The 22267-nt window shown below is 39.4% G+C and overlaps 2 protein-coding genes across 2 annotated transcripts in view; both read left to right on the plus strand.

Moving 5' to 3' along the window:
* LOC131046893 (N-carbamoylputrescine amidase) overlaps positions 1 to 22267 on the plus strand; it is a 117578-nt gene that overhangs the window by 92036 nt on the left and 3275 nt on the right. The gene's annotated exons all lie outside the window — the stretch shown is intronic.
* Positions 18580 to 21729, plus strand: LOC131047465 (uncharacterized). Its single transcript, XM_059211339.1, has 4 exons — positions 18580 to 18900; positions 19115 to 20319; positions 20433 to 21131; positions 21247 to 21729. Exons 2-4 carry the CDS (start codon positions 19141 to 19143, stop codon positions 21628 to 21630), a joined length of 2262 nt encoding a protein of 753 aa, XP_059067322.1. The 5' UTR covers positions 18580 to 18900; positions 19115 to 19140; the 3' UTR covers positions 21631 to 21729.

A 22267-nucleotide genomic window follows, 5' to 3' on the forward strand; every position in this document is an offset into this window, starting at 1 on the left:
TGGGATGCATGACAAGTGTTTGTCTTAATGTCTACTAGCTGTACTAGTTAATTTCAGTCATTACATGTGTGCGTAAGGTCTAAAACAGCTAGCATATCATTTATATAACAACTTTGCATTGTTAGAAGCTTTCCATAACTTCATTTGCAGCCTACAAACCCAAAGAAGACAAATAAAGAATTCACTACAGCGGCTTCAAACATTGTAAGCCAAAGTGTTTGACAATATTCCTTGGGGTTCAAATAAGCGAAATAGGGGCAGATTAGTCGAGGGTTATTACAGCATTGCTCATATAGAATAAGTTGTCATCAAGTCCAGATTTGATAGTCTAGACTAAAGATGATATATTTTGCGTTTGAAGAATGGTTATATAGTCGTGTTTCTAGGAGACACGTCTCCAACCTTTGGGACGTCTCAAGGACCGAGACTTATCTCCAATACCGGAGACCTTGCTTGAGATGTCTTTGTTTGTAGGAGATTTTCAGCTGCGGTCTCCCGAAGACTTCCACTGTCTCCCACACAAAAGGTGTCGTCTCCTACACATAAAACAAAAAAACCTAAAACTTAAATGCATTGGGAACCTAGAAAATAAACACACTGTGAAAGGGAAAACAGGAGCTGATGTAGGGTAGAAGCCAATGCAAGCTGACAAGACCACAAGTATTTTCCATTTGGCTATTTGCAGTTCGATGCAAAACTCAAAAGATATTCATATTTCCTATGTTCTTGTGGTTCTTTTAATTTCTTTATGCAGACTTTGCAGTATACACAATGGGGGTGAATTCTATTAGATCCTTGGGAGTTGGGAATTTTGTTCTGATAATATATTTTCTTTCTTCATTCTTGTATGCCTATATTCATATTCTCATATATATAATCACACAAAATAGCAAAAGGATTTGCGATGTTGCAAGATTCAACTTGTTGGTTTGGGTCCTTGCCTTCAATTTTCTTATACACTTTGTCAAATTTGATTGATTCCTATTAAGCTTCCTTTGCTTTTGATGGATGTTTTGGTTCTAGATGAACTCTTTGCTCCTTTCATCCTATAATCTAGATTACTGTTGGGTGTTTGATACTTCCTTCTTCTCTTGAATGTGTTTCATTGCCTATTTAGTATTTAGGCATACCCTTGCCAAAGGATTTGCAATGTTGAATGTTAAATGTCATGATATTTTTTGTAAAATATTTTAAATTATACAAAAGAAAAAATTGAATCTCCAAGCGAGAGAAGAAATAGAACAAGTGCTAGTGAAGGAATGAATAACCTCCAATGGAACTGCAAGTACGCCATTGCAGGAGTTAGAGAAGAACATAGTTTGGCAGGTGCTACAAACAACCATACCCATCAAGGTGACAAACCTCCTTCAAACTATGTCGCAATTGAGAATGACAATTACCAACATGGTTAGTGACAACACAATCATCTAGAAACAATGTAAGCCACAAGAGGAACTGATGGGGAAACCACCACGTGAAGGGAATGAGGCCAGTGATCGGGCATGTTGTTGACGGTGAGCATTGGAAGGAAGCCGACTGTCGTCGAGATGGAGATAATGGGAAGGAACCTAACAAACACCATCATCGACGAAGGCTCGAGCGTCAATGTGTTGTTGGAGGAAACATGGAATGTCTGGGAAAGCTAACACTCTGGTCGCCAACCTTCCAGTTGGTAGGTGCGAACCAGCATGGCATCGAGCCATTGGGGACACTGATGGCACAAAAAGTGACAATTGGCATGGAATATTTTAGTCATCTCGTTGGAAAAGGTGTACGATGCTTTCCTCGGAAGGGGTAGGTTGATCATTGCCAAGGCAAATCACAAGTAAAAGTGGATCACACTCTCCATCAAGAGCAAAGGAAATATGTCATCGACTTGAGGAATCAGGCGGTGAGCAAAAAACTAGCATCCTCTAACTTAGAGCCCGAGGGTGGAGATTTTGGGATGGATGAAGGATGGAAGACAATGGAACCCAATGACGAAGGGGTACTCGAGTTGGAAGATTGCTTTGAGGATGAAATGAGCTCTCTTAATGGATTATTTCATTGGTAGTTGGAGGACTACAAAGTATTCCACCTCGACTACAACATGTTACAAATCAGCAAAATTGAGGAAGAGCAAAGTCTGTATGCAAGCCAAGTCCTAACATTACGTACGGGGTTAGGCTTGAGGGAATTGTATGGGGTCAAGCCGTACATGAAGGTGAAGAGGAGTTAGAGGAAGCTGTACGAGAGTGGAGGTGAGCCGTATGGATGAGGGAAGGGAAAATCGTACATGGGCCAAAGCAGTATTGGGAGTCGTATGAGGTTGAGGAAAGGACTGCACACGAGCTAATTACAAGAGTGGTACATAAAAGACCGTACGCAAGCAAATACAAGGAGTCGTATGGAAACGAAGATGACACACCATACGTGAAGAAGGTGAGTTGTATGGAAACAGTGATGACACATCATACGTGGAAATAGGTGAGTTGTACGAAAACAATGATGACACATAGTACGTGGAACAAGTTGTGTTATATGTGAGGAATCCGTACTAAAGAAAGAGAAGGTTGTGCACGAGGAATCCGTACGAAAGGAAGGGAAGGTTGCACTTGAGGAGTATAGCGTATCGACAAATGGGGAGGAGGTCATACGAAGAACAAATAACCAAGACGTACGTCAATTGTAGGCCACACATGAGGAAAAGTTGCAAGTCGTACATAGAGGTGCCATTTGGGCCGTACGAGATAGACCTTACCAAATAGCACATAGTAACATGTTTTGGGCTATATGCTGTACGGTCATCTTAGTGCCATCCTTCCATACATCTTCAGCACATAGTGGGAATGACATGTCGTCTTGAAATCTCACTAGAAAGTACGACTTGAATATAATTTTGATGGGAAATCATTATTTTCTAGTTTCATCAACATTATCAACATTTTTTTTAGTGTCTTAAAAAATCACGAAAATCATTTGCGCCATGGAGTTTTTTGTGGTTCTGAAGGTCTTAATTTGGTCTTCCCCTTTACCCTGCCCTGTATTGTGACACAGAGCAGGCCTTGGGCGTTGCTCGAGGACGTTGCGAGGGGTGCTGCCCCTTGACTCGCAAGGGGTGCTGCTCCTTGACCCTGCTAGGGGCATTGCCCCTAGACCCCCATTTGATTTGTCCAGTACACTACAAGTTTGGGGTTGCTAGTACAAGTCATTGTCTTCGCTTTTGACATTAGCCTTCTCGAATATTACTTGATGTTTACTTGTCGTTTGGAAGACGACTTTTCCTTTTGGGGGGATGATGTAGTCGGCATAAAATGCCTATTGTTATGTTTAATAATATTGGTTATCCGGTAATGTACTAATTGTCTAAATTAAGTTTGTTGTCACTCTCGAGTAGTTAATGTGTTGGTTGGTTGATGGTTATGTTCCTCTTGGCAACCGTTGGGTCCTTTAAATATATTGTGTATGTCAAGGAAGGTGGTAGGATATAGTTAGATCAATTGTAATCCTTGGCTGACCATCTCTATTCTTCTTCTTCGTAATAAATTCATATGCGAATAAAGATATATTTTACTCCTACATTTGGTATGCATTGTCATTATTATTTTACTTCTTGTATTTAATTTATTAGATATAGTAGTAAACATGGACAAGGAAGATATAGTTTCTTTGATTGTCAATCATTTTTTTCCCTCCAATAAAAATTTGGTGGAGTCTTTTAACCTATTGGTAGAAACCTAGACTTTGATCTTTGACAAGGGGAGTTCATACTTGTAGAAGGAATGATGACAAGAGAAGATGAGTGAAGTCTCTTTTGGGAGTTCAAAAAGTGCACTTGGTGCATGGTCTTAGGGTACAAACGATATTTATTGTTCTTCCAATTCACAACCATGAATAAAGGTATGGTGTTTCTATTGCTAGAAATTTGGGCATGTTGAGAATGATTAGAAAAAGGCAGTATGATATATCTCACAAGAAATAGAATAAAGCTTATATGGTGGATATTGGTGAGGAAGATCATGATGAACAGCTTGAATTGATAGAATTGATAGATTTTTCAGACAATATTAAAAGTATTATTTGGTTCTTTGACTCAAGGGCGTTTGGATGTTTCATGTGTAGAAAGAATTGGTATGTCAGATTTATTGCTAATGATAGTGATGCAGGAGCATCCCCGGTTCATAGCAATCTTGCATCAACCAAAATATTTTCCTTTCTGTTTGCAGTTTCTGCATTTCTTTCTGTGTGTCCCGGATTTGGCTCATCGGATCCTGTGGAGTTGGATTCTACTTGAAGACTTGATCATCTTCCTTATTCCTAAACCGCGGAGCATTTGGATCATTTTCCGGCAAGATATCGCTATCGGTTTTCATGACAGTTTCCTGTTATCGGTTGCCTGGACCTATTTGCATTTGTGATCTACCGGACCCCTTCCATAGCTTGCGGAGCGCTGAGCGTTGATTCCGATGTTCCTTGGTGTGTGGCCGACCTTTTCCCATGATCTACACTTCATTTTTTGGATTTTCCGGAGGAATCTCTTGGCGGAGGCCGACCTTGTTGGTTTTACACGCTAGGTCTTTTTACTTCGGGTTTTGATCCCTTTTTGGGCTGACCGGATCCGCTTGGATCGTATAAATCATTTTAATTGAGCATTAGCATGTAATCAAGTAGTGAGATTGAGCGTAGAAGATAGATCCTAAGATTGAAGGTTCCAATTGTGACCTATTCTATACTTTGAGCATGTTTTAGCAAGCCTGTGAGCCCATTTTTGTAACCCGGTTGTTACTAGTTGGTTGTAATCAGTTTTCATGAAATAAAACAATTTGTTCTGCATTGCCTCCATCATATCTTTGTGTTTCCGTTGTGTTTACTCTTGTTGCGGGTTCGAATTGATCTCTTTGACGTCCCTCCTAACTCGTGTCTGCTTCAAGTGATATTAGAGCGAGTTGATAGACAAAGAAGAGGTAAAGAGAAGATCAAGACATGGGATCAAATGATTGCTAAGTTGAAATAAAAATTAATGCCAACTGATTATCAAGTGAATCTGTTCCGGAAGTTGCAGAATTTGAGACAAAAGGAATCTAGTGTGAAGGAGTACACCGAGGCATTTTACAAGTTGAATATCAGATCCAGACATGTTGATGATGAAGTTGAACAAGTTGCAAGATATTTGAATGGATTGCAGGTGTCTATACAAGATGAACTTAGTTTGATCAAATTACAGAGTGTTGAAGTGGCTTACCAGTATGCCCTAAAGGCAGAAGAGAAGCTAAACAAAAGACATGAGCAAAGGCAGAGAGGCAGAGGTGGAAGGTTTACTGGAGGAAGATTTGAAGGAGGAAGAGGATATACCGGAGGTAGAAGAATCTGTATAGATCAGATTAAGGACAAGGAAGTAAGCAAAGAAGGTAATTCATACCAAAAAGATGATAGAAACTTCTACCGGAGGAGAGAACCGAATGGCTACCGGAATGAGAATTTTGGAAGACTAGACAAGAGAACATTTAGAGGAACTTGCTATAAGTGTGGAGGAGAAGGACATCGTGCTTTCGAGTGTAAGAAGACAAAGAATACCGAAAGAGCAGCAGTGGTGGAAGAAAACCCCATCGGATCAAATAATAAACACTATTGTAGCCAATGGGATGAAGCAGGAACCTTTGAAGAATGGAGTCTGTATGAATGCTAGAATTTGTTTGGTAGATGGAAGGAAATTCTTGGATGGATTGAGACATGAGAATGTGTGCTTTGCCTTAATTCCTAGGAAGACTGAGAATCCGGAGCATGAAGAGGAACAATCGGAAGAGAAAAGATTTGCTGACAGAATATGAAGACATCATTTTAGATAATGTACCTGATGGATTGCCACCTGTGAGAAGTATCAGTCATTGCATGGATTTGGTACCCGGAGCTAGTTTGCCTAACAAAGCTGCACATCGGATGACACCGACAGAGAATGAAGAGCTAAATAGACAAGTGCAGGAGCTGTTGAAAAAAGGTTTGATCAGGGAAAGTCTGAGCCCTTGTGCAGTACCAACAGTATTAGCACCTAAGAAGAATGGAGAGTGGAGAATGTGTACCGATTCCAGAGCAATAAACAAAATCATAGTGAAATATCGGTTTCCTTTGCCTAGGATGGATGACATAATGGACTGTTTGAGTGGAGCCAAATAATTTACAAAGATGGATTTGAATAGTGGATATCATCAGATCAGGATCAGAGAAGGAGATGAGTGGAAGACAACATTCAAGACAAATGAAGGACTGCATGAATGGTTGGTGATGCCTTTTGGGTTAACTAATGCACCGAGTACTTTCACGAGGCTGATGAATGAGGTATCGAAGAAATTCTTGGGTAAGTTTGTTATTGTATATTTGGATAACATTCTGATTTTCAATAAGACAAAAGAGCAGCATTTGTTGCATTTGAGACAAGTTTTGCAGAGGTTGAGAGAAGAAAAGTTGCTGATAAATATTAAGAAGTGTACTTTCATGAAGGTTGAGTTAGTTTATTTGGGATTTGTGATATCTGAGGATGGTTTGAAGATGGACCTTGAGAAAATAAAAGCAATGGTTGAGTGGCCTACACTCGAAAGCATTGGAGAGGTAAGATCATTTCGTGGATTGGCTAGTTTCTACCAAAAGTTCATCAGAAATTTCAGTTCAGTTTGTAACCCTATGACTGAGACCATGAGGGGAGATCAGAAGGAATTCAAGTGGACCACTGGAGCAAACAAAAGTTTTGAACTGTTGAAGCATAAAGTGACTGAGCAGCTTGTGTTAGCTTTACTCGATTTCAATAAAGTATTTCAAGTGGATTGTGATGCAAGTGGAACAACAATAGGAGCAGTCTTGATTCAAGAAGGGAGAGCAGTAGCTTATTTCAGTGAGAAATTGAATGATGCCCGGTGGAGATATTCAGTGTATGATTGAGAGTTTTATGCCATAGTTCAAGTCTTGAAAAAGTGGAGACATTACCTGTTGCCTAAGGAGTTTGTGTTGTATACAGATCATCAAGCTTTGTAGTATTTGAACAGTCAGAGTAAGTTGAATCAAAAACATGAGATGGGTAGAATTCTTGCAGAGTTACACCTTTGTGTTGAAGCATAGAAGTGGAAAATCTAACAAAGTTGCTGATGCATTGAGTAGGACAAGGAATTTGCTGACAGAGATGAGAGTGACAGTATTAGGATTTGAAGGATTGAAGACTTTGTATGATGATGACTCGGATTTTGTAGAACCTTGGAGAGCATGTAGAGAACCGATTATGGTAGATAGAAGCAAGTGGTTGGATTACTTCATTCAGGATGGGATGTTATTCAGAGGAGTTTAGTTGTGCATACCTAAGAGTTCTATGAGGGAGAATCTGATAAATGAGAAATACAGTGGAGGATTAGTCGGACATTTTGGTATTGACAAAACAATAGCATTGGTGAGTGAGCAATACTTTTGGCCCCAGATTCATAAGGATGTTAAGAAATATGTGCAAAGTTGTAGAGTTTGTCAAGTTGCAAAGGGTAGTAGTCAGAATGTGGGATTGTATAAACCTTTGACAGTACCGGTAAGACCTTGGGAGGATATAAGCATGGATTTCTTACTTGGATTGGGAATGATTCTATATTTGTGGTAGTGGATAGATTCTCGAAGATGGCTCATTTCATACCTTGTAAGAAGACATCAGATGCATTACATGTAGCAGATATATTTTTCAAGGAAGTAGTGAGATTGCATGGATTACCTAAGAGCATAGTTTCAGACAGAGACACTAAGTTTGTTGGCTATTTTTGGAGAACACTTTGGAAGAAGATGAAGACAGATTTGAAGTTCAGTTCTACTTTTCATCCACATACTAATGGACAGACAAAAGTAGTTAACCGGAGCTTGAGAAATTTGTTGAGAAGTTTAATTGGAGATAAAACTGGAAGTTGGGATTTGATCCTTGCACAAGCAGAGTTTGCCTACAACAATTCAGTAAATAGGAGTACCGGAAGAACACCTTTTGAGATCGTTACCATTGCATCCTAGAGGTATATAAGAATTAAGAGATATTAGCAGTGAAGACTAGAGAAGTTCAGAAGCAGCATTTGGAGGACATGAACAACAAGTATAAGGAGAAGGTAATGAGAAGAGGAGACATAAGGAATTTGAAGTTGGTGATGAAGTGACTTTATATCTGAGAAAAGAAAGATTCTCGGTTGGAACTTATAACAAATTGCAGATGAAAAAGTTTGGACCTTGCAGGATTTTGGGAAAGTTCAGTGTAATATCCCAATTTTTTTTTTTTTTTGATTTTAAGGCCAACAATAATCATCAACAAGAAGATAACCCGTTAAGGTTAGAAATCATAAACTGAAACATGCTGGAAAAGCAACCCTTCCACTTTCTGATCACCAAGTGCCCAATGTGGGAAGGTGAGAGCATACGGTGTTGAGGGGATCATTAGCTTAATTAACTGAAAACAATGCAATGCTTGGGTGGCAAGCCAACCCCTTCCGCTTATCTAGCGGGAAAGCAAGAAAACTTGGCGATGAACCGACCAAGTGAGATACACAAAAATACGAATCACTCAACCACAATATTTCAGCGGGAGGACTGAAATTACATAACAATCTCAACTCGACCGCTTATGCAGCGGGAGGACCATTACACTCAGATATCACTCGACCACTTATGCAGTGGGAGGAATGAACTTACAATTTGCTTGATAATAGGCGGCAAGCCAACCTCTTACACTTTTCAGCGGGATGAGAATTACAAAACAAAACTGGTTAGTAGTACTACTACTTAACCTTACAAAAAATAGATGATATGAGAAGAGAGTAATGCTGAATATCCCAATAAGAACATTAAATTTTGCAAACATCAAATCTGCAGGCTGGAATTGCAAAACCAGTAGCTTAAGGAAACACTAAAAAGCTCACAACTCTCTCAATACACATCCAAATCACCCAAAATCAGTCCCAAACCCACACTAGACTAGCTACGATGACAACCAACCAAAGACATGCTACCATAACTCCCTTATTAATTTTGCACGCATCCCAATGCACTTCAAAAACCTACGCCTAGCTTAGGAATTTCGATTTTGTCTAGAAAATTCAAAGCTCAACTAAAGATGCCACAAACTTACAGCGTATATCGCCAGTACTAGGAAGGATGAAAGAGCCAATGCCCATAACGGTCAGTTGCTCCAGCAAAGAGGTATGATTGAAAATGCACTTCAGCCACAAGGAAACCAGCAAGTTCCAAAATCGCTCCAACACCAAAAATGACTAAGATATGCTCTGAGAATATAGTAGATTACAGCACACAGCTAGGTACTATGTTTCAAGTACGAAATCGGGAAGCACTAGGGAGACGCACTCCGAAGCCTCAAAAGTTCTGTCCCCAAACCGACAGCATAACATTGCAAATTTTCAAGATAAAAGAATGGGAACCCAAGGCTCTTATTTATAACCTCACACCACCAAATTCAAATGCAAATTGCTTCAAATTCATCTTTCCCCATTTGCATTTCATTACATCTCACGTGGACCCCAAGAGTGGCGCCATTCCACAAGTCAAACCTCACGCCAAAAAGCAAGGACCACGATTTTCACTTGGCAAACACTTGGGATGAAAATAAAATATTATCTCCCTTAATATTATTACGTCCCCTTCTTTGACATAAATTTCGCCTAGCACTTAGAAGATATTAGGCATTATTCCCAAAGTCAATAAATCAGTAGTAATTAATCAGATTAATTAAATATTAAACCTTAGGATAAGGAAATAATATTTAATTATGTCACATATGACTCCCGTACTGATTACTGTCAAAACCAAGATGAAGCTGAGCCAGGAAGATCACTGAACTGCTGTAGGGTCAGGACCCTGTCCACTGCCACAAATAGAATTATGCCATACTGCCACTTACTAAAAATAGTAAGTCATGAACTACTGCTCCGAAAAGCATGATCTTCGCACCCAGTGATAGAGCATGGAGAGCTCAGTAGGACAGTATCACCAAAATAGCAATTCCCAGACTTACTAAAAATAGTAAGTTCTCGCCTCATCAATGCTGGACCCTCATTCTTCATTCCACCTAGCCTACGGGTCTCAGGAATAGGCTAATGGACCATTGGGAGGTCATCAACAAGAAGGGGACATTACAGTCCACCCTCCTCAAAATTGCTTGTCCTCAAGCAACTGTAAGGCGGGATGTAGTAAAATCTCCTCATGTTTCGACGTAGTATCCTTTGTTGGTAGATTTTTCCATTTGATCAAGTATTCCCTGATTACTCCTCAAAGATCGTTCCCTGAAATCAAGGATAGCTTCAGGAACCGAAACCAACTCTCCCTCCTCATCAAGCGGAGGTAACTCAGTTGAAGCAACAACATTATGTCCCAGTGCCTTCTTAAGGCGAGACACATGAAATACATTATGGATCCTGCTGCTTGCTGGCAATTCCAACTCATACGCCACTTCTCCAATCCTCCTGCTGACTCTGAAAGGCCCATAGAATCGTGGCTTCAATTTCTCAACCCCACTCTTTTTGAGAGTAGACTGTCTGTAGGGCTGGAGCCTCAAATAAACCATGTCGCCCACCTCAAAGGTGCACTCAATTCGCTGCTGATCAGCATACAACTTCTTCTGATTCTGTGCATGCTGGAGATTGTCCCTCAGAATCTTCAGAATATCCTGACTTTGTTGCATCATATCCTTTGCTTGAGGGGTCCTGCTATCACCAAATACCAAGTTCGCGAAGCTAGGAGCTTCATAACCATATAGTGCCATGAATGGTGACATCTGGATGGACATGTGATAGGAGGAGTTGTAGCAATACTCTCCTAGGTGAAGCCATCTCACCCATGTATTCTGTTGCTCCGAGACATAGTTTCTAAGATAACCTTCCAACCACTTATTCACTATCTCGATTTGCCCATCAGTTTGGGGGTGATAACTGGTGCTTGGAGTGAGCACAGTACCACATAATCTGAAAATCTCCTGCCAGAAAGCACTTAGGAACTTGTTGTCCCTATCACTCACAATGTTCTTCGGTAACCCATGTAATCTGAACACCTCTTGGAAGAACACTTCAGCAACTTGAGCTGCTATAAAAGAACTGGTGATGGCAAAGAAATGAGCAAACTTTGTGAGTCTATCCACCACCACATAGATACTATCCTTCCCTTGAGCCCGAGGCAACCCCGTGATGAAATCCATGGAAATACTTTCCCATTTTTGACCGAGAATAGGCAAGGGTTGTAACAAACTAGCTGGTAGAGTGTGCTCATCTTTGTTCCTCTGACATGTATGACACTCCTTAATGTACTTTAAAACATCATTTTTAAGTCCCTTCCAATAAAATCTCTCCCGGACCTGCCTGTATGTTTTGAAATAACCTTGGTGACCAGCGAGGGGGATGTCATGGAAAGTCTTCAAAATCTTCTCTTTTAACTTAGATTCAACCACTAAGAAGATTCTTCCCTTGTACAGTATCAATCCCTCAACCAATTTGTATCTTTCATCACAAAAAGTACTTTCTATAAGGCTGGTTGCAAACTGATTTTTGGCATAATCAGCAAGCGACAACTCTCTCCAATCAGCAGTAAGCTTGCATAGTGAGCTTAAATGGGGTCTTCTGGATAAGGCATCTGCCACAACATTGTTTTTGCCCTTAACATACTCAATATCGAAATCGTAAGCCTGCAGCTTACTCACCCACTTTTACTGTCTCTCATTCAAATCTTTCTGATGCATAAAGTGTTTAAGGCTATTGTGATCAGTCTTAACAATGAATTTACTCCCCACCAGATACTGCCTGAACTTCGCAAAGGCATGCATTATGGCAAGCATTTCCTTGTCATAAATTGAATACAGCCTTTCAGGACCTCTCAATTTCCTGCTCTCAAAGACTATAGGATGCTTATCCTACATGAGGACTGCATCAACACCTTCTCCAAATGCATCACACTGTAGCTCAAACGGCTTGGTGAAATTAGGCAATGCTAAAACAGGGCAGGAACTCATGATCTCCTTAAACTGCTCAAACACTGTCTGTGCCTTTTCAGACCATTCAAAAGCTCTTTTCTTTGTAAGATCTGTGAGGGGGGCAGCCAACTGAGAATATCCCTTCACAAACCTTCGATAAAACCCACACAAACCCAAAAATCCCCTCAGATGTGTTATGTTCTCGGGAGTAGGCCAATCAATGATGGCTCTAATCTTTTTAGGATCCACCTTCACACCACCTGCACTGATAATGTGACCAAGGTAGAGCAACTCTTCCATCCCAAACTCACATTTGGACTCCTTGGCAAACATGGATTCGGATTTTAATATGCTTAACACTTCATCCAATTGCTGTAAATGTTCTTTCCAAGATTTGCTGAATATGAGTATGTCATCAAAGAATATCAAAACAAACTTCCTTAGCTGTTCTTGGAAGATTTTGTTCATGCTTGATTGAAATTTAGCGGGTGCATTAGTCAAGCCAAAGGGCATGACTAGGAACTCAAAATACCCAAAGTGGCATCTGAAAGCGGTCTTCTCCACATCTGATGCTCTCATTCTAATTTGATGATACCTCGACCTGAGGTCAATCTTGGAGAAGAACACTGCACCATGTAGCTTGTCAATGAGCTTATCAATTCTCGGAATAGGATATCGATTCTTGATGGTTTTCTGATTCAGGGCTCTGTAATCCACACATATGTGCATGGTCCTGTTGTGACGTTTTCACACATCGCCCCATTGCAAATGGGGACCCCTGCTTTTTTGCTTTTTGGGGTTTGTTTTTTTAGGTCTTTTAGGGTTTTGTTCGTTAGCCTTTACATTTTGAGTGTCGCCAAGGAGATCACATGGATAGCAAGTCTTGCTTGAGTGATGTCCTGATCCTAAAAATTGGCTAAGTCTGAAAGTCCTGAACCTGAAATTTGACTAAGTTTGGAAACTGAAAAACCTCCAAAAACTAGATTTTGCAATATAACTCCTGGAGGTCTGAAACCACTCTCAAACATCCTGAAAGTATATATGTCACTTATACTTAAATGTTATATTCCATAAAAATTATCCTGATAGAGAGTTCAAAAAGTCAAATTTCGCTCATGTCCTTCACTGAGGATCCAGAGCGAATTTCGCTCCTGACCCTCTTAGGAGGTCCAAGGCGAATCGCTCCTGTCCGTCTCCAAGGGTCCAGGGTGAAAAAAGCTTATTTAAGTCATTCCTGACCTTGTTTGGTCAAATTAAGACATCAAAGGCATGGTGAAGGATGAAATGAACGTGATAAAGCATCCAGATTTGATTAAAGACAATGAAATGATGGAGTTTTGCCTAGAAGGGTAATTTCGCTCCTGTCCCTCACTGAAGGACCAGAGCGATTTTCTTTATATACACATTTTTAGACCTTTCTTGGACTTGAACTCTTATTCATGGCGTGTAACAAGGTGAAATCTTCCCTAGTAAGGACATTTCATGGTGAAAAGTGAAGCATTTTGGCCTAGGTGACAAAATTCGCTTCTGTCCCTCACTGCAGGACCGGAGCTTGAATTTCAAATTTGCACTATTTTTGCAAGATCAAAATGATTTTATGATTTGAAGAGATCAAGGAAAAGATGATTTGTGCGTTGAATATAATTTGAGTGGTCCACAAGCAAGGAAATATACCAAGATGACAAAAGGCGCTCTTGTCCCTCACTGAAGGTCCAGAGCGATTTTCTAAAAGTGCAATTTTCTTGCAAGGACAAAACAAGTTTTGTGATTGAAATGAATGGAAGAAGGTGTGTTTTGCCCGTTGAAGATAATTTGGAGGGCTAGCAAAGGACGGATAAGCTTGAAATTACAAAATTGCTCCTGTCCCTCTCCAAGGGTCCAGGGCGAAAAAGTCCTAAGGGCACTTCCCTTCTAAAGATCAAGTGAAATTAAACTCAAAGCTCCAATTAAAAAAGCCATTTAGATGCCTAGATGAAGTTTTTGAGGAATGCAAGAGCAAAGTTGCAAGTGCGCTCCTGTCCCTCTCCTAGGGACTAGGGCGAAGTTAGTGGCATTCATTATTTTTTACCATATTTGAGCGCTAATATCCTCCAAAATTGCATTAACTGCCAAATTGCTAACTTCGAAATATTTGGAAAAATTAAATTAAATTGGCATTTAATAAAAGACACATTGGCATTTAATAAATTAATTTTGAGCCTCAAAAAAATCGAATTTTTATTTTAAAGGCATTTAAAATTAATTTTGTGAAATCAAAATTAAAAATGGAGCACTTGAGGGCTTATTTTTATTTATTTGACAAGTCGGCCTCTCCTTTTTGCAATTTTATTTATTTTTTAGGCCTATTTTGACAAGTCGGCCTAGGGTGAACAAGGTGGTGAGCGCTCTATATATTGGAGGTGTGTTTTTTCATTATCCAAATCATTCAATCATCCTTTCAAGTGCGAATTTGGAGAGCTAATTGAAGGTGCGAAATCTAGTTGGAGTGGAGCAAATTTCTACTAAGTGTGGAGACTAAGGAGGGTGAAATTCATTTTGAAGGCTATTGGAGAGGCGAATTTCTTGCTAGATTGGAGGATAATTTCCAGTTTTTTTGAAGGCATTTGAAGGCGAATTTCCAGATTTTGAAGAAGCTAGTGGAAGGTGAAGCTCTAGTGAAGGCTAAAGGAGGCGTACTTCATCCAAGGGATGGCTATAAATCTTGCCCAACAAAATCTGGTTTTCTTCCGTCATTTTTCAAGGTTTTGTAGTTAGGCACTCAAAGGAGGAGGTATGAAGAATCATTTTTGAAGTTCTCATTCAAGACTTATTGTGATCCCATTGCAATTTTGTAAAGTCTAAGTCTTGAAGATCCAAATTCCATTCATTATTAATTTGAAAATGTGTAATTCTTGATTTAGCATGACTTTTTTCAAATTAATATCTTAAGTTTTACCTTTGAAAGGTCTTAAATTTCATGCTTTAAGGTTTGATGCTCAAAAGACTAACTTTAATATTTTGTGTAGGCATCAAATGGAGATCCCGGAGTTGGAAAATCAAGCCAGATCAAGGACGGTCTCCTCCAAGAAGATCAAGCAAGGAGAAGGGCGACCTCCTCCAGTCAAGCATCGACAAGGACGACCTTCTTCGATCAAACATCAACAAGGGCGACCTCTTCCAATCCAGCATTACAGGGCGAGGTACATCATCATCTTGCACATCAAAGACAAAAGAAGTCAGAGCAAAGGGTTCGTTGAAGAAGCAGATAGTTCCAGATGAATTAATTAAAGCTAGCTTCTCAACAACATCAAGTTGAATATCTACCAAGTGTCAAATGAGGTGGCATCCCAGTCATCACTCCTCCAGTCGGATTGATCCACCTTAGCATGTCCAGATTCAATGTACCTAACTCATGGAAGATGGCACAAACTTCGATGTACCAACCCCAGCTATCCATTGGTCGAATTTTCCAGATTTGACATGTGTCCAATTAATACAATTTTATCATTGGTCAAGCATTAAATGTTATGTAATGGTTGTAACAAACCCTAATTAGGGTTTTCATTATTGAATCTTGGCCATTGATCTCAAATTGATCTTAGCCATCGAATTGTATTAAGGGCACTATATAAGCCCCGACTCTTCATTTTGTAAAGGCATATAGAAAAAGTTAGAAAGGAGTTAGTGAATAGAGAGTAGTTAGAAGGTGATTAGAATAGCAATTAGAGTAGAGTAGAGCGAGAAGGCAAAGATTGTTGCCAAGATGTTGTTGTAAAAGACTTGTAACTTCATTGAAGAAATGGTGAAATTTATAGGTCGATTCGACAATTTGCATGGTCTCTATACTTCTCATGTTTGATTTTATGTTATTAGATGAGTGGAAGAAATGTGCTTGATTGATGGTGAAATTCGTATATCCATACTACTAGCAGTTTGTTGATTGCAGACTTGCCTTGTGTAGTCAACTGGAATCATTCAGCTTAAGCTTAACTTCAATTGTCGCTTCTTCGTTGATATGCATCAGCCTGATGGTGTCTATGCCTACAGTGATGATTTGAACATCATAAAGCTTTCCTTTGAAGATCGCACTAACCTTGTGGAGATGGTCCTAGGATGTCAAATCAAGACTTAGTTAGAATTTCATCAAAGATCATTCATTGCTCTTACATTCTTAGTGTTAGGATTAGATCCTTTCCTCGCCCTCGTCTTTTTTCCTTTTTTTTAAAATCTAAGGCAGTAAAATCCTGTGTTCCAGCAATATTCAAAGCAAATCAGAAGTTCAGTCATCAAGTGTAAGTCCCCTTGTGATTCTAGCAAAATCACATCATACCACAAAGAGCTTATCCACACGTAGAGATCCTACAACGAAGAACTTTGAAGTCACCCCGATTAATCCTTTTCGCGATATCTTCAGCATTCAGAGACTTTATTCAAGAGAGGATAAGGTACCCTTAGGTATTTTATTCTGTGTTTGATAGTGTACAAAATACACGTCAACAGGTCCCATCCTTCTTTCTCACCAAAACAGCAGCCGAAGCAAAGGGGCTTTTGCTAGGCCGTATGTAACCCATGTCAAGCAATTCCCGAATTGCTTTCTCAATCTCATCCTTCTGCTTCTTGGGATATCGGTAAGGAGTAGTCATAACTGGCTTAGCTCCTTCTTCAAGCTCAATAATGTGTTCGGCACCTCTCTCAGGGGGTCTGCCAGGAGGTGGGTTTTCAAACTCCTTGCTTCTCTTGGTTATCAAGGCTTGAATGTCTTTAGGATAGTTCCTATTCTCTTTTTGTTGGTTATCTTAGGTAGTCATTGTTGTAGTTTCAAAAACTTAGATGATTTCAACATTCCGTTGTGGTGTGTTTTCCCTTTGTCTCATGTAGTCTTCCATTGCAATAGAGTTGTCTTGCTCTATAACTGCTTGCAATGGAAGGGATTCCCTTTTTGGCTGGAGGTTTTTGTTCATTCTAATTATCCATCTAGAAACTCATCTTTTAGCCATTTCCAAGTTACCATCTGATTCCTTCATGGAATAGAAGGGAACCTTCCTTCATGTGGTTACTTGTTTTTGATAGGTCTCTCTTCTAATTGGTGATTAGTGGAACCTTTGTTTTGTCCATGCAATTTTTTTGGTGGGTGATTGACACCTACAAGATGCCAATGTTTTTTAATTTTTCTTAGCCACTAGGATAATTTTAGAGCCAATGATTTGTTGAATTTTTGTTAGGACTAGGTGATATTCGCCTTGCAATCCTAAGACTATTTTCTTTATTTATTATTTCAATAGCAAATTGGTTAAAAGTGCATCTCCAAGGATCATGGAGAGGGCCAACTTAGATGCCTACATCAGGTTGGGGATTATTTGTGATTAATTAATATTTTGTAGGTGACTTGGAATGTGTAGTGAGCTGGCATAGAATAGTGGGTGCATTAGACTAGTCATAGTTGACCACTTGTCTTTATGGAAGAGAATTTATGTTTACTATGAACTTATGATGATGTGTAAGGTTGTGAGAGCATCTATGATGGCTATAATAGCTGTGACAAATTTTGTAATGGCATGTAAGAGCAGTTATGACAGCGTGTAAGAGCATTTTTGATGGGTGATTACTATGTAGGTTATGATATATTTTATGGTAGATGGGAGTTACATCCTATTCTTGGATGCTTCGCGTGTGTTGGAGGTTTTATATAGATGTGAGACTTGGACCTAGTAGAGTTTCTCAAAGGGAGGAAGTCCATTGGTTGCAAGTGGGTATTTAAAATAATTTGTATAGAGAGTAAGTTAGAATAGTACAATGTCAGAATTATGGCCAAAGGTTATTCCCAGGTTGAGGGAGTGAAGTTTGGTGACATCAAAATGCAAGTTTGCGTGAGAGAAAATCAAATTCTGAGTATTATGGTCTCTGTGGGAAAATTGTTGGTTGCAGCTGCCAGTAGGCAATGAAAATGAAATCACTAGGGCAAAAATAAAATTGCCGCTCTTTTAGAAGCAATGAATTCATCATGATTTTCTATGGTGTTCCATGATGTTTCAGTTCTCAGTTTTTCCTTGTTTTGATGCACTTTCTCAGTATTTTCGGCTCCATGAAGCTTTATAAATTTATCTTTGATCCTTGCAGAATACGTGTAGATCATTTTGGTAGCTTGTAATGCATTCTAGAGGGCTGTGGTGGAAAGTTTCATAGGGAATACTCTTTTCATGACTTCTAGAAGAGGGAGGGGAAATCATCAAAAGGACATTGAGGGGTTGTTTGAGCTAATAAGACCAGTAGTGTACATGCTCTGTTTACCAGTGTATGTGGCTTGCACTTCTTGCATTTGCTATTTTGGAGTACCAAGTGAGATCTTGCTCACATTTCAGCTGGAGTTTTTACCTGAAATGGTTGTCTTTAATGTGATACCGGTTCTCCCCTTTTTTGCCTGGGTCCTGGTCCTGGTCCGTGCCTGGTCCTGGTCCTGGTCCGGTTCGCCCTGGGTCCCCCCTGGGTCCTGCCCAGGCGGCTGGGTTCCCTGTGGGTCTTGCCCTGGGTCCCCCTCGGGTCCTGCCCAGGCGGCTGGGTTCCCTGTGGGTCCTGCCATGCAGGACCCACAGGGAACCCAGCCGCCTGGGCAGGACCCGGGGGGGACCCAGGGCGAACCCAGGAGGACCCGGGTGAACCCAGGAGGACCCGGGTGAACCCAAGCCCGTGGGTTCCCAAAAACGGGGCCCACGGGTTAGAAAGCATTTAAAAACAATAAAAAAACAATATTTTTAATCTTCTAAATACATCTAAACCCTAATCCGCCCCTCTATAATGCATTTCATGCATCAAAACATGCATTCAACCTATTCTACTTGCATTTTTGAAGATTTTTTCTCTACAATCAGGGTTCTTAGTTTTTGTATTTTTCTTCGAAGGTGACGACTACGAAGGTGTGAGACACGCATCAAAGGCATAGGAATCACTGGAGAAGAAAGATTTAGCCATTAAAGGTAAGTGAATCTGAATTTTTTTCAAGTTTTCAAGAATTTTTCCAAGTTTTTTTCAAATTTTTAAATTTTTTTTTAAAGTTTTTTAAAGTTTTTTAAATTTTTTTTAAAGAAGTCTTGTATATTTTTTTACACTTTGTATGCATAGTATGGGGTTATAATACCAAAATTTTAATAATTTTTTTCAATAATGTTGTGCATTCTCTTTTCATTTTAGGTGCACTATTCATATAATCATACATAATGGCTGGAACTGGAAGTGCAAGTGCAAGCTCTAGTTCAGTTGCAAATGTCCGAAATGAAAATACCCCCTTTAAAATTGATCGAGATTCACCACTTTGGCATTATACAACAATGATCAAGCCAGTGTCTGGTGGTGGGGGTTTTGTTTGGCAATGCAACCATTGTGGCACTGAGTATACCAGCTCATACTATCGAGTGAAAGGCCACCTTTGTTTCATCCCTGGGCGTGGAATAAAATTTTGTAAGGGATCAGATGGCAAGGGGCTGCCAAAAGCTCTAGTTTTGGGATATATTAGAGAACAAGAGGAAGCTGATAGGAGAAGTGGCAAAGCAAAGACTGATCATCCTCTTGTCCATCAAAGCTCAATGTCTAAGAGGCCTTCTAGTAGCATGGGCTCCACAAGACCAGCTGGTTCACATCCTTTCATGCAAAACCCACCAGTTGATGCAGTAGAGAATCAGAATGTTGTGGCTTCACGGAAAAGAGGCCCATTGGATTTTGCCTTCAAAAATGAACTGAGAGAGATTGCAGATTCCAAAATTGCACGTTGCCTTTATGGCAATGGGCTTCCTTTCAACCTTGTTAGATCACCTTACTTTCGGGACATGGTGCATACTCTTTGCAATACACCTTCTGATTATGTTTGTCCAGGGTATGAAAAGGTGAGAACCACCTTATTGGCAAAGGAGAAAGCATCCATAGAGTTACAGTTGAAGGTCATCAAAGATACATGGCAGGAAACAGGTGTGACCATTGTTTCTGATGGATGGAAAGATTGTAAAAATAGGCCATTGATCAATGTTATAGCAGTGTGTCCTAAAGGGGCAATGTTTTTGAAAGCAGTGGATTGTGAGGGGCAAGTGAAAGATGCAAGTTTCATTGCCAATATCTTGATAGAATGCATTGACATGGTGGGGCCTCAAAATGTTGTCCAAGTTGTAACTGACAATGCTAAAAATTGTAGGGCAGCAGGGACTATAGTGGAGGCTACATATGGTCACATCTTTTGGACACCATGCGCAGTACACTCACTCAATTTAATCATGCAAAAGCTTGGCACACAAATTGATTGGGTGAAAAAACTATATGCGGAGGGCGAGGAGATTCAAATGTTTGTGACTAATCATCATATGTCACAAGCCATTTTCAGGACCTTCTCCAAGTTGGAGTTGTTGAAGGTAATTTATAATTACTAATTTTAAATTTTATTTTTTAATTTTTTAGTTTTAAATTTGTATTTTTTATAGACTTGCATTTGATATATGTTGTGTATTTTGTTATGTCATGTTAGGTTGCTGAAACACGATTTGCATCTCACACGCTCGTCTTAAGACGACTTCTGAAGGTGCGAGACGCCTTGAGTTCTATGGTCATCAACAGCTTGTGGAGTGTATGGAAGCAGTCCCACACAGAAAGAGCTCTAAAAGTAAGAGCATTGATCCTTAGTGAGAAATGGTGGGATGATGTGGAATATGTTTTGAATTTCACTGAGCCCATCATGAGCATGATCAGGTATGCTGATACTGATCGCCCATGTTTGGGCGAGATTTATGATGGCATGGATTGCATGGTGGAAAAAATAAAAGAAGTAATACATAGAAAAGAAAATGACCCAACGGAAACATTTTTCAAAGTTGTGCAGAAAATTGTTGTTGACCATTGGAACAAGATGACCACCCCCTTACATCTCTTAGCATTTGCTTTGACGCCAAAATTTTATAGTGCAGAGATGCTTGCAACACCAAGGAGGGTGCCACCATATAGAGATGCAGAGGTTGCTTCTGGCTATAGGGCTGCCTTTAAAAAGATATATCAAGATGAGGAGACAAGAAATATTGTCATGAGGGAGTTTGGCCAATTTGTATCTGCAAAAAATCATGATGTTGTAGCTCTTAATGCTAGATATGGGATGGATGCTGATGAGTGGTGGTATGTACATGGTCAAGGCTCCATTTACTTGCAGCCTCTTGCAATTAAACTTAACTCCCAAGTATGTATCTTTTTATTTTTTATTTTTATAGTTTTCCAATTCCATTTGATGCTATCATTTTTTTATTTTATAATTTTAATTTGTAAATTTCTAATTATGTTTTAACTTTTAACAGGTTGCAAGTTCTTCTTCAGCTGAGCGGAATTGGAGTACATACTCCTTCATCCACTCAGTCAAACGTAATCGTTTGGGTGCAAAGAAAGCTGAGGATTTGGTCTACGTACACTCCAACCTTCGTTTGTTGTCACATAAGGACCCTGAATATAGTGAGGGTGTAACAAGGAATTGGGATCTAGCCCCTGAGTGTGCTGATTTAGATGCTACAGTTGCACAACTTTGCCAAGTCTCTATAGACGAGGCGGTTATGGAATTTGAGAGAGACATAGCTAGTGGGAGTGGCATTCCATTTGATATTGGTTCAATTGATGCTGAATTTGAACCACTTGATGACCGTGAGCTTGGGTTGGATGCTTCAGATGAAGATGAATATGGAATTTAAATCCCATAGATGGCTTGTAATTTGAATGTTTAACTTTATACTTTATTGTGTCATGACATTTTCACATTTTGAAACTTGAAACTTGAATATTATCTTTTTTGCAAATTATGAATATGATATTACATTTATGATTTATGATATATCAATATCAGAATATTTATTGGCATTGGCAATTATGGATTTATGATTTATCTGTTATCATCTATGTATCATTGTATGGGAAAGTTACATTGTATGTTTGATGTTTCATATTTGTATGTTTGAACTGTGAACATATATAATTTTGATGTTTGAAGTTTGAACATATATATATATATATTAAAAAAAATTAAAATATATATATATATATATGTACGGACGAACCCGTACCCGTACCCAAATTTTTTTTTTTTTTTGCCGAATCCGCGAACCCGTACCCGAATCCGAACCCGAATCCGAACCGGAACCGGTAACTTAGTATATTTGTCATCTCTTTTGTTCTGGTCTTGTTCTTTCATTTGTTACATTTTTGTGCTTATTTATGCTAAATAATTTCTGTCTTTATGGTCTCTTTAATTAAAATGAATTCTGTATGTTGATCATAGATGAAATTGACCTACCTTTTGGAGTCACTTTCAAACAGAACACTATTACTCAT

This window comes from Cryptomeria japonica, chromosome 9 (genome assembly GCF_030272615.1).
Source record: "Cryptomeria japonica chromosome 9, Sugi_1.0, whole genome shotgun sequence".
Taxonomy (NCBI): Eukaryota; Viridiplantae; Streptophyta; class Pinopsida; order Cupressales; family Cupressaceae; genus Cryptomeria; species Cryptomeria japonica.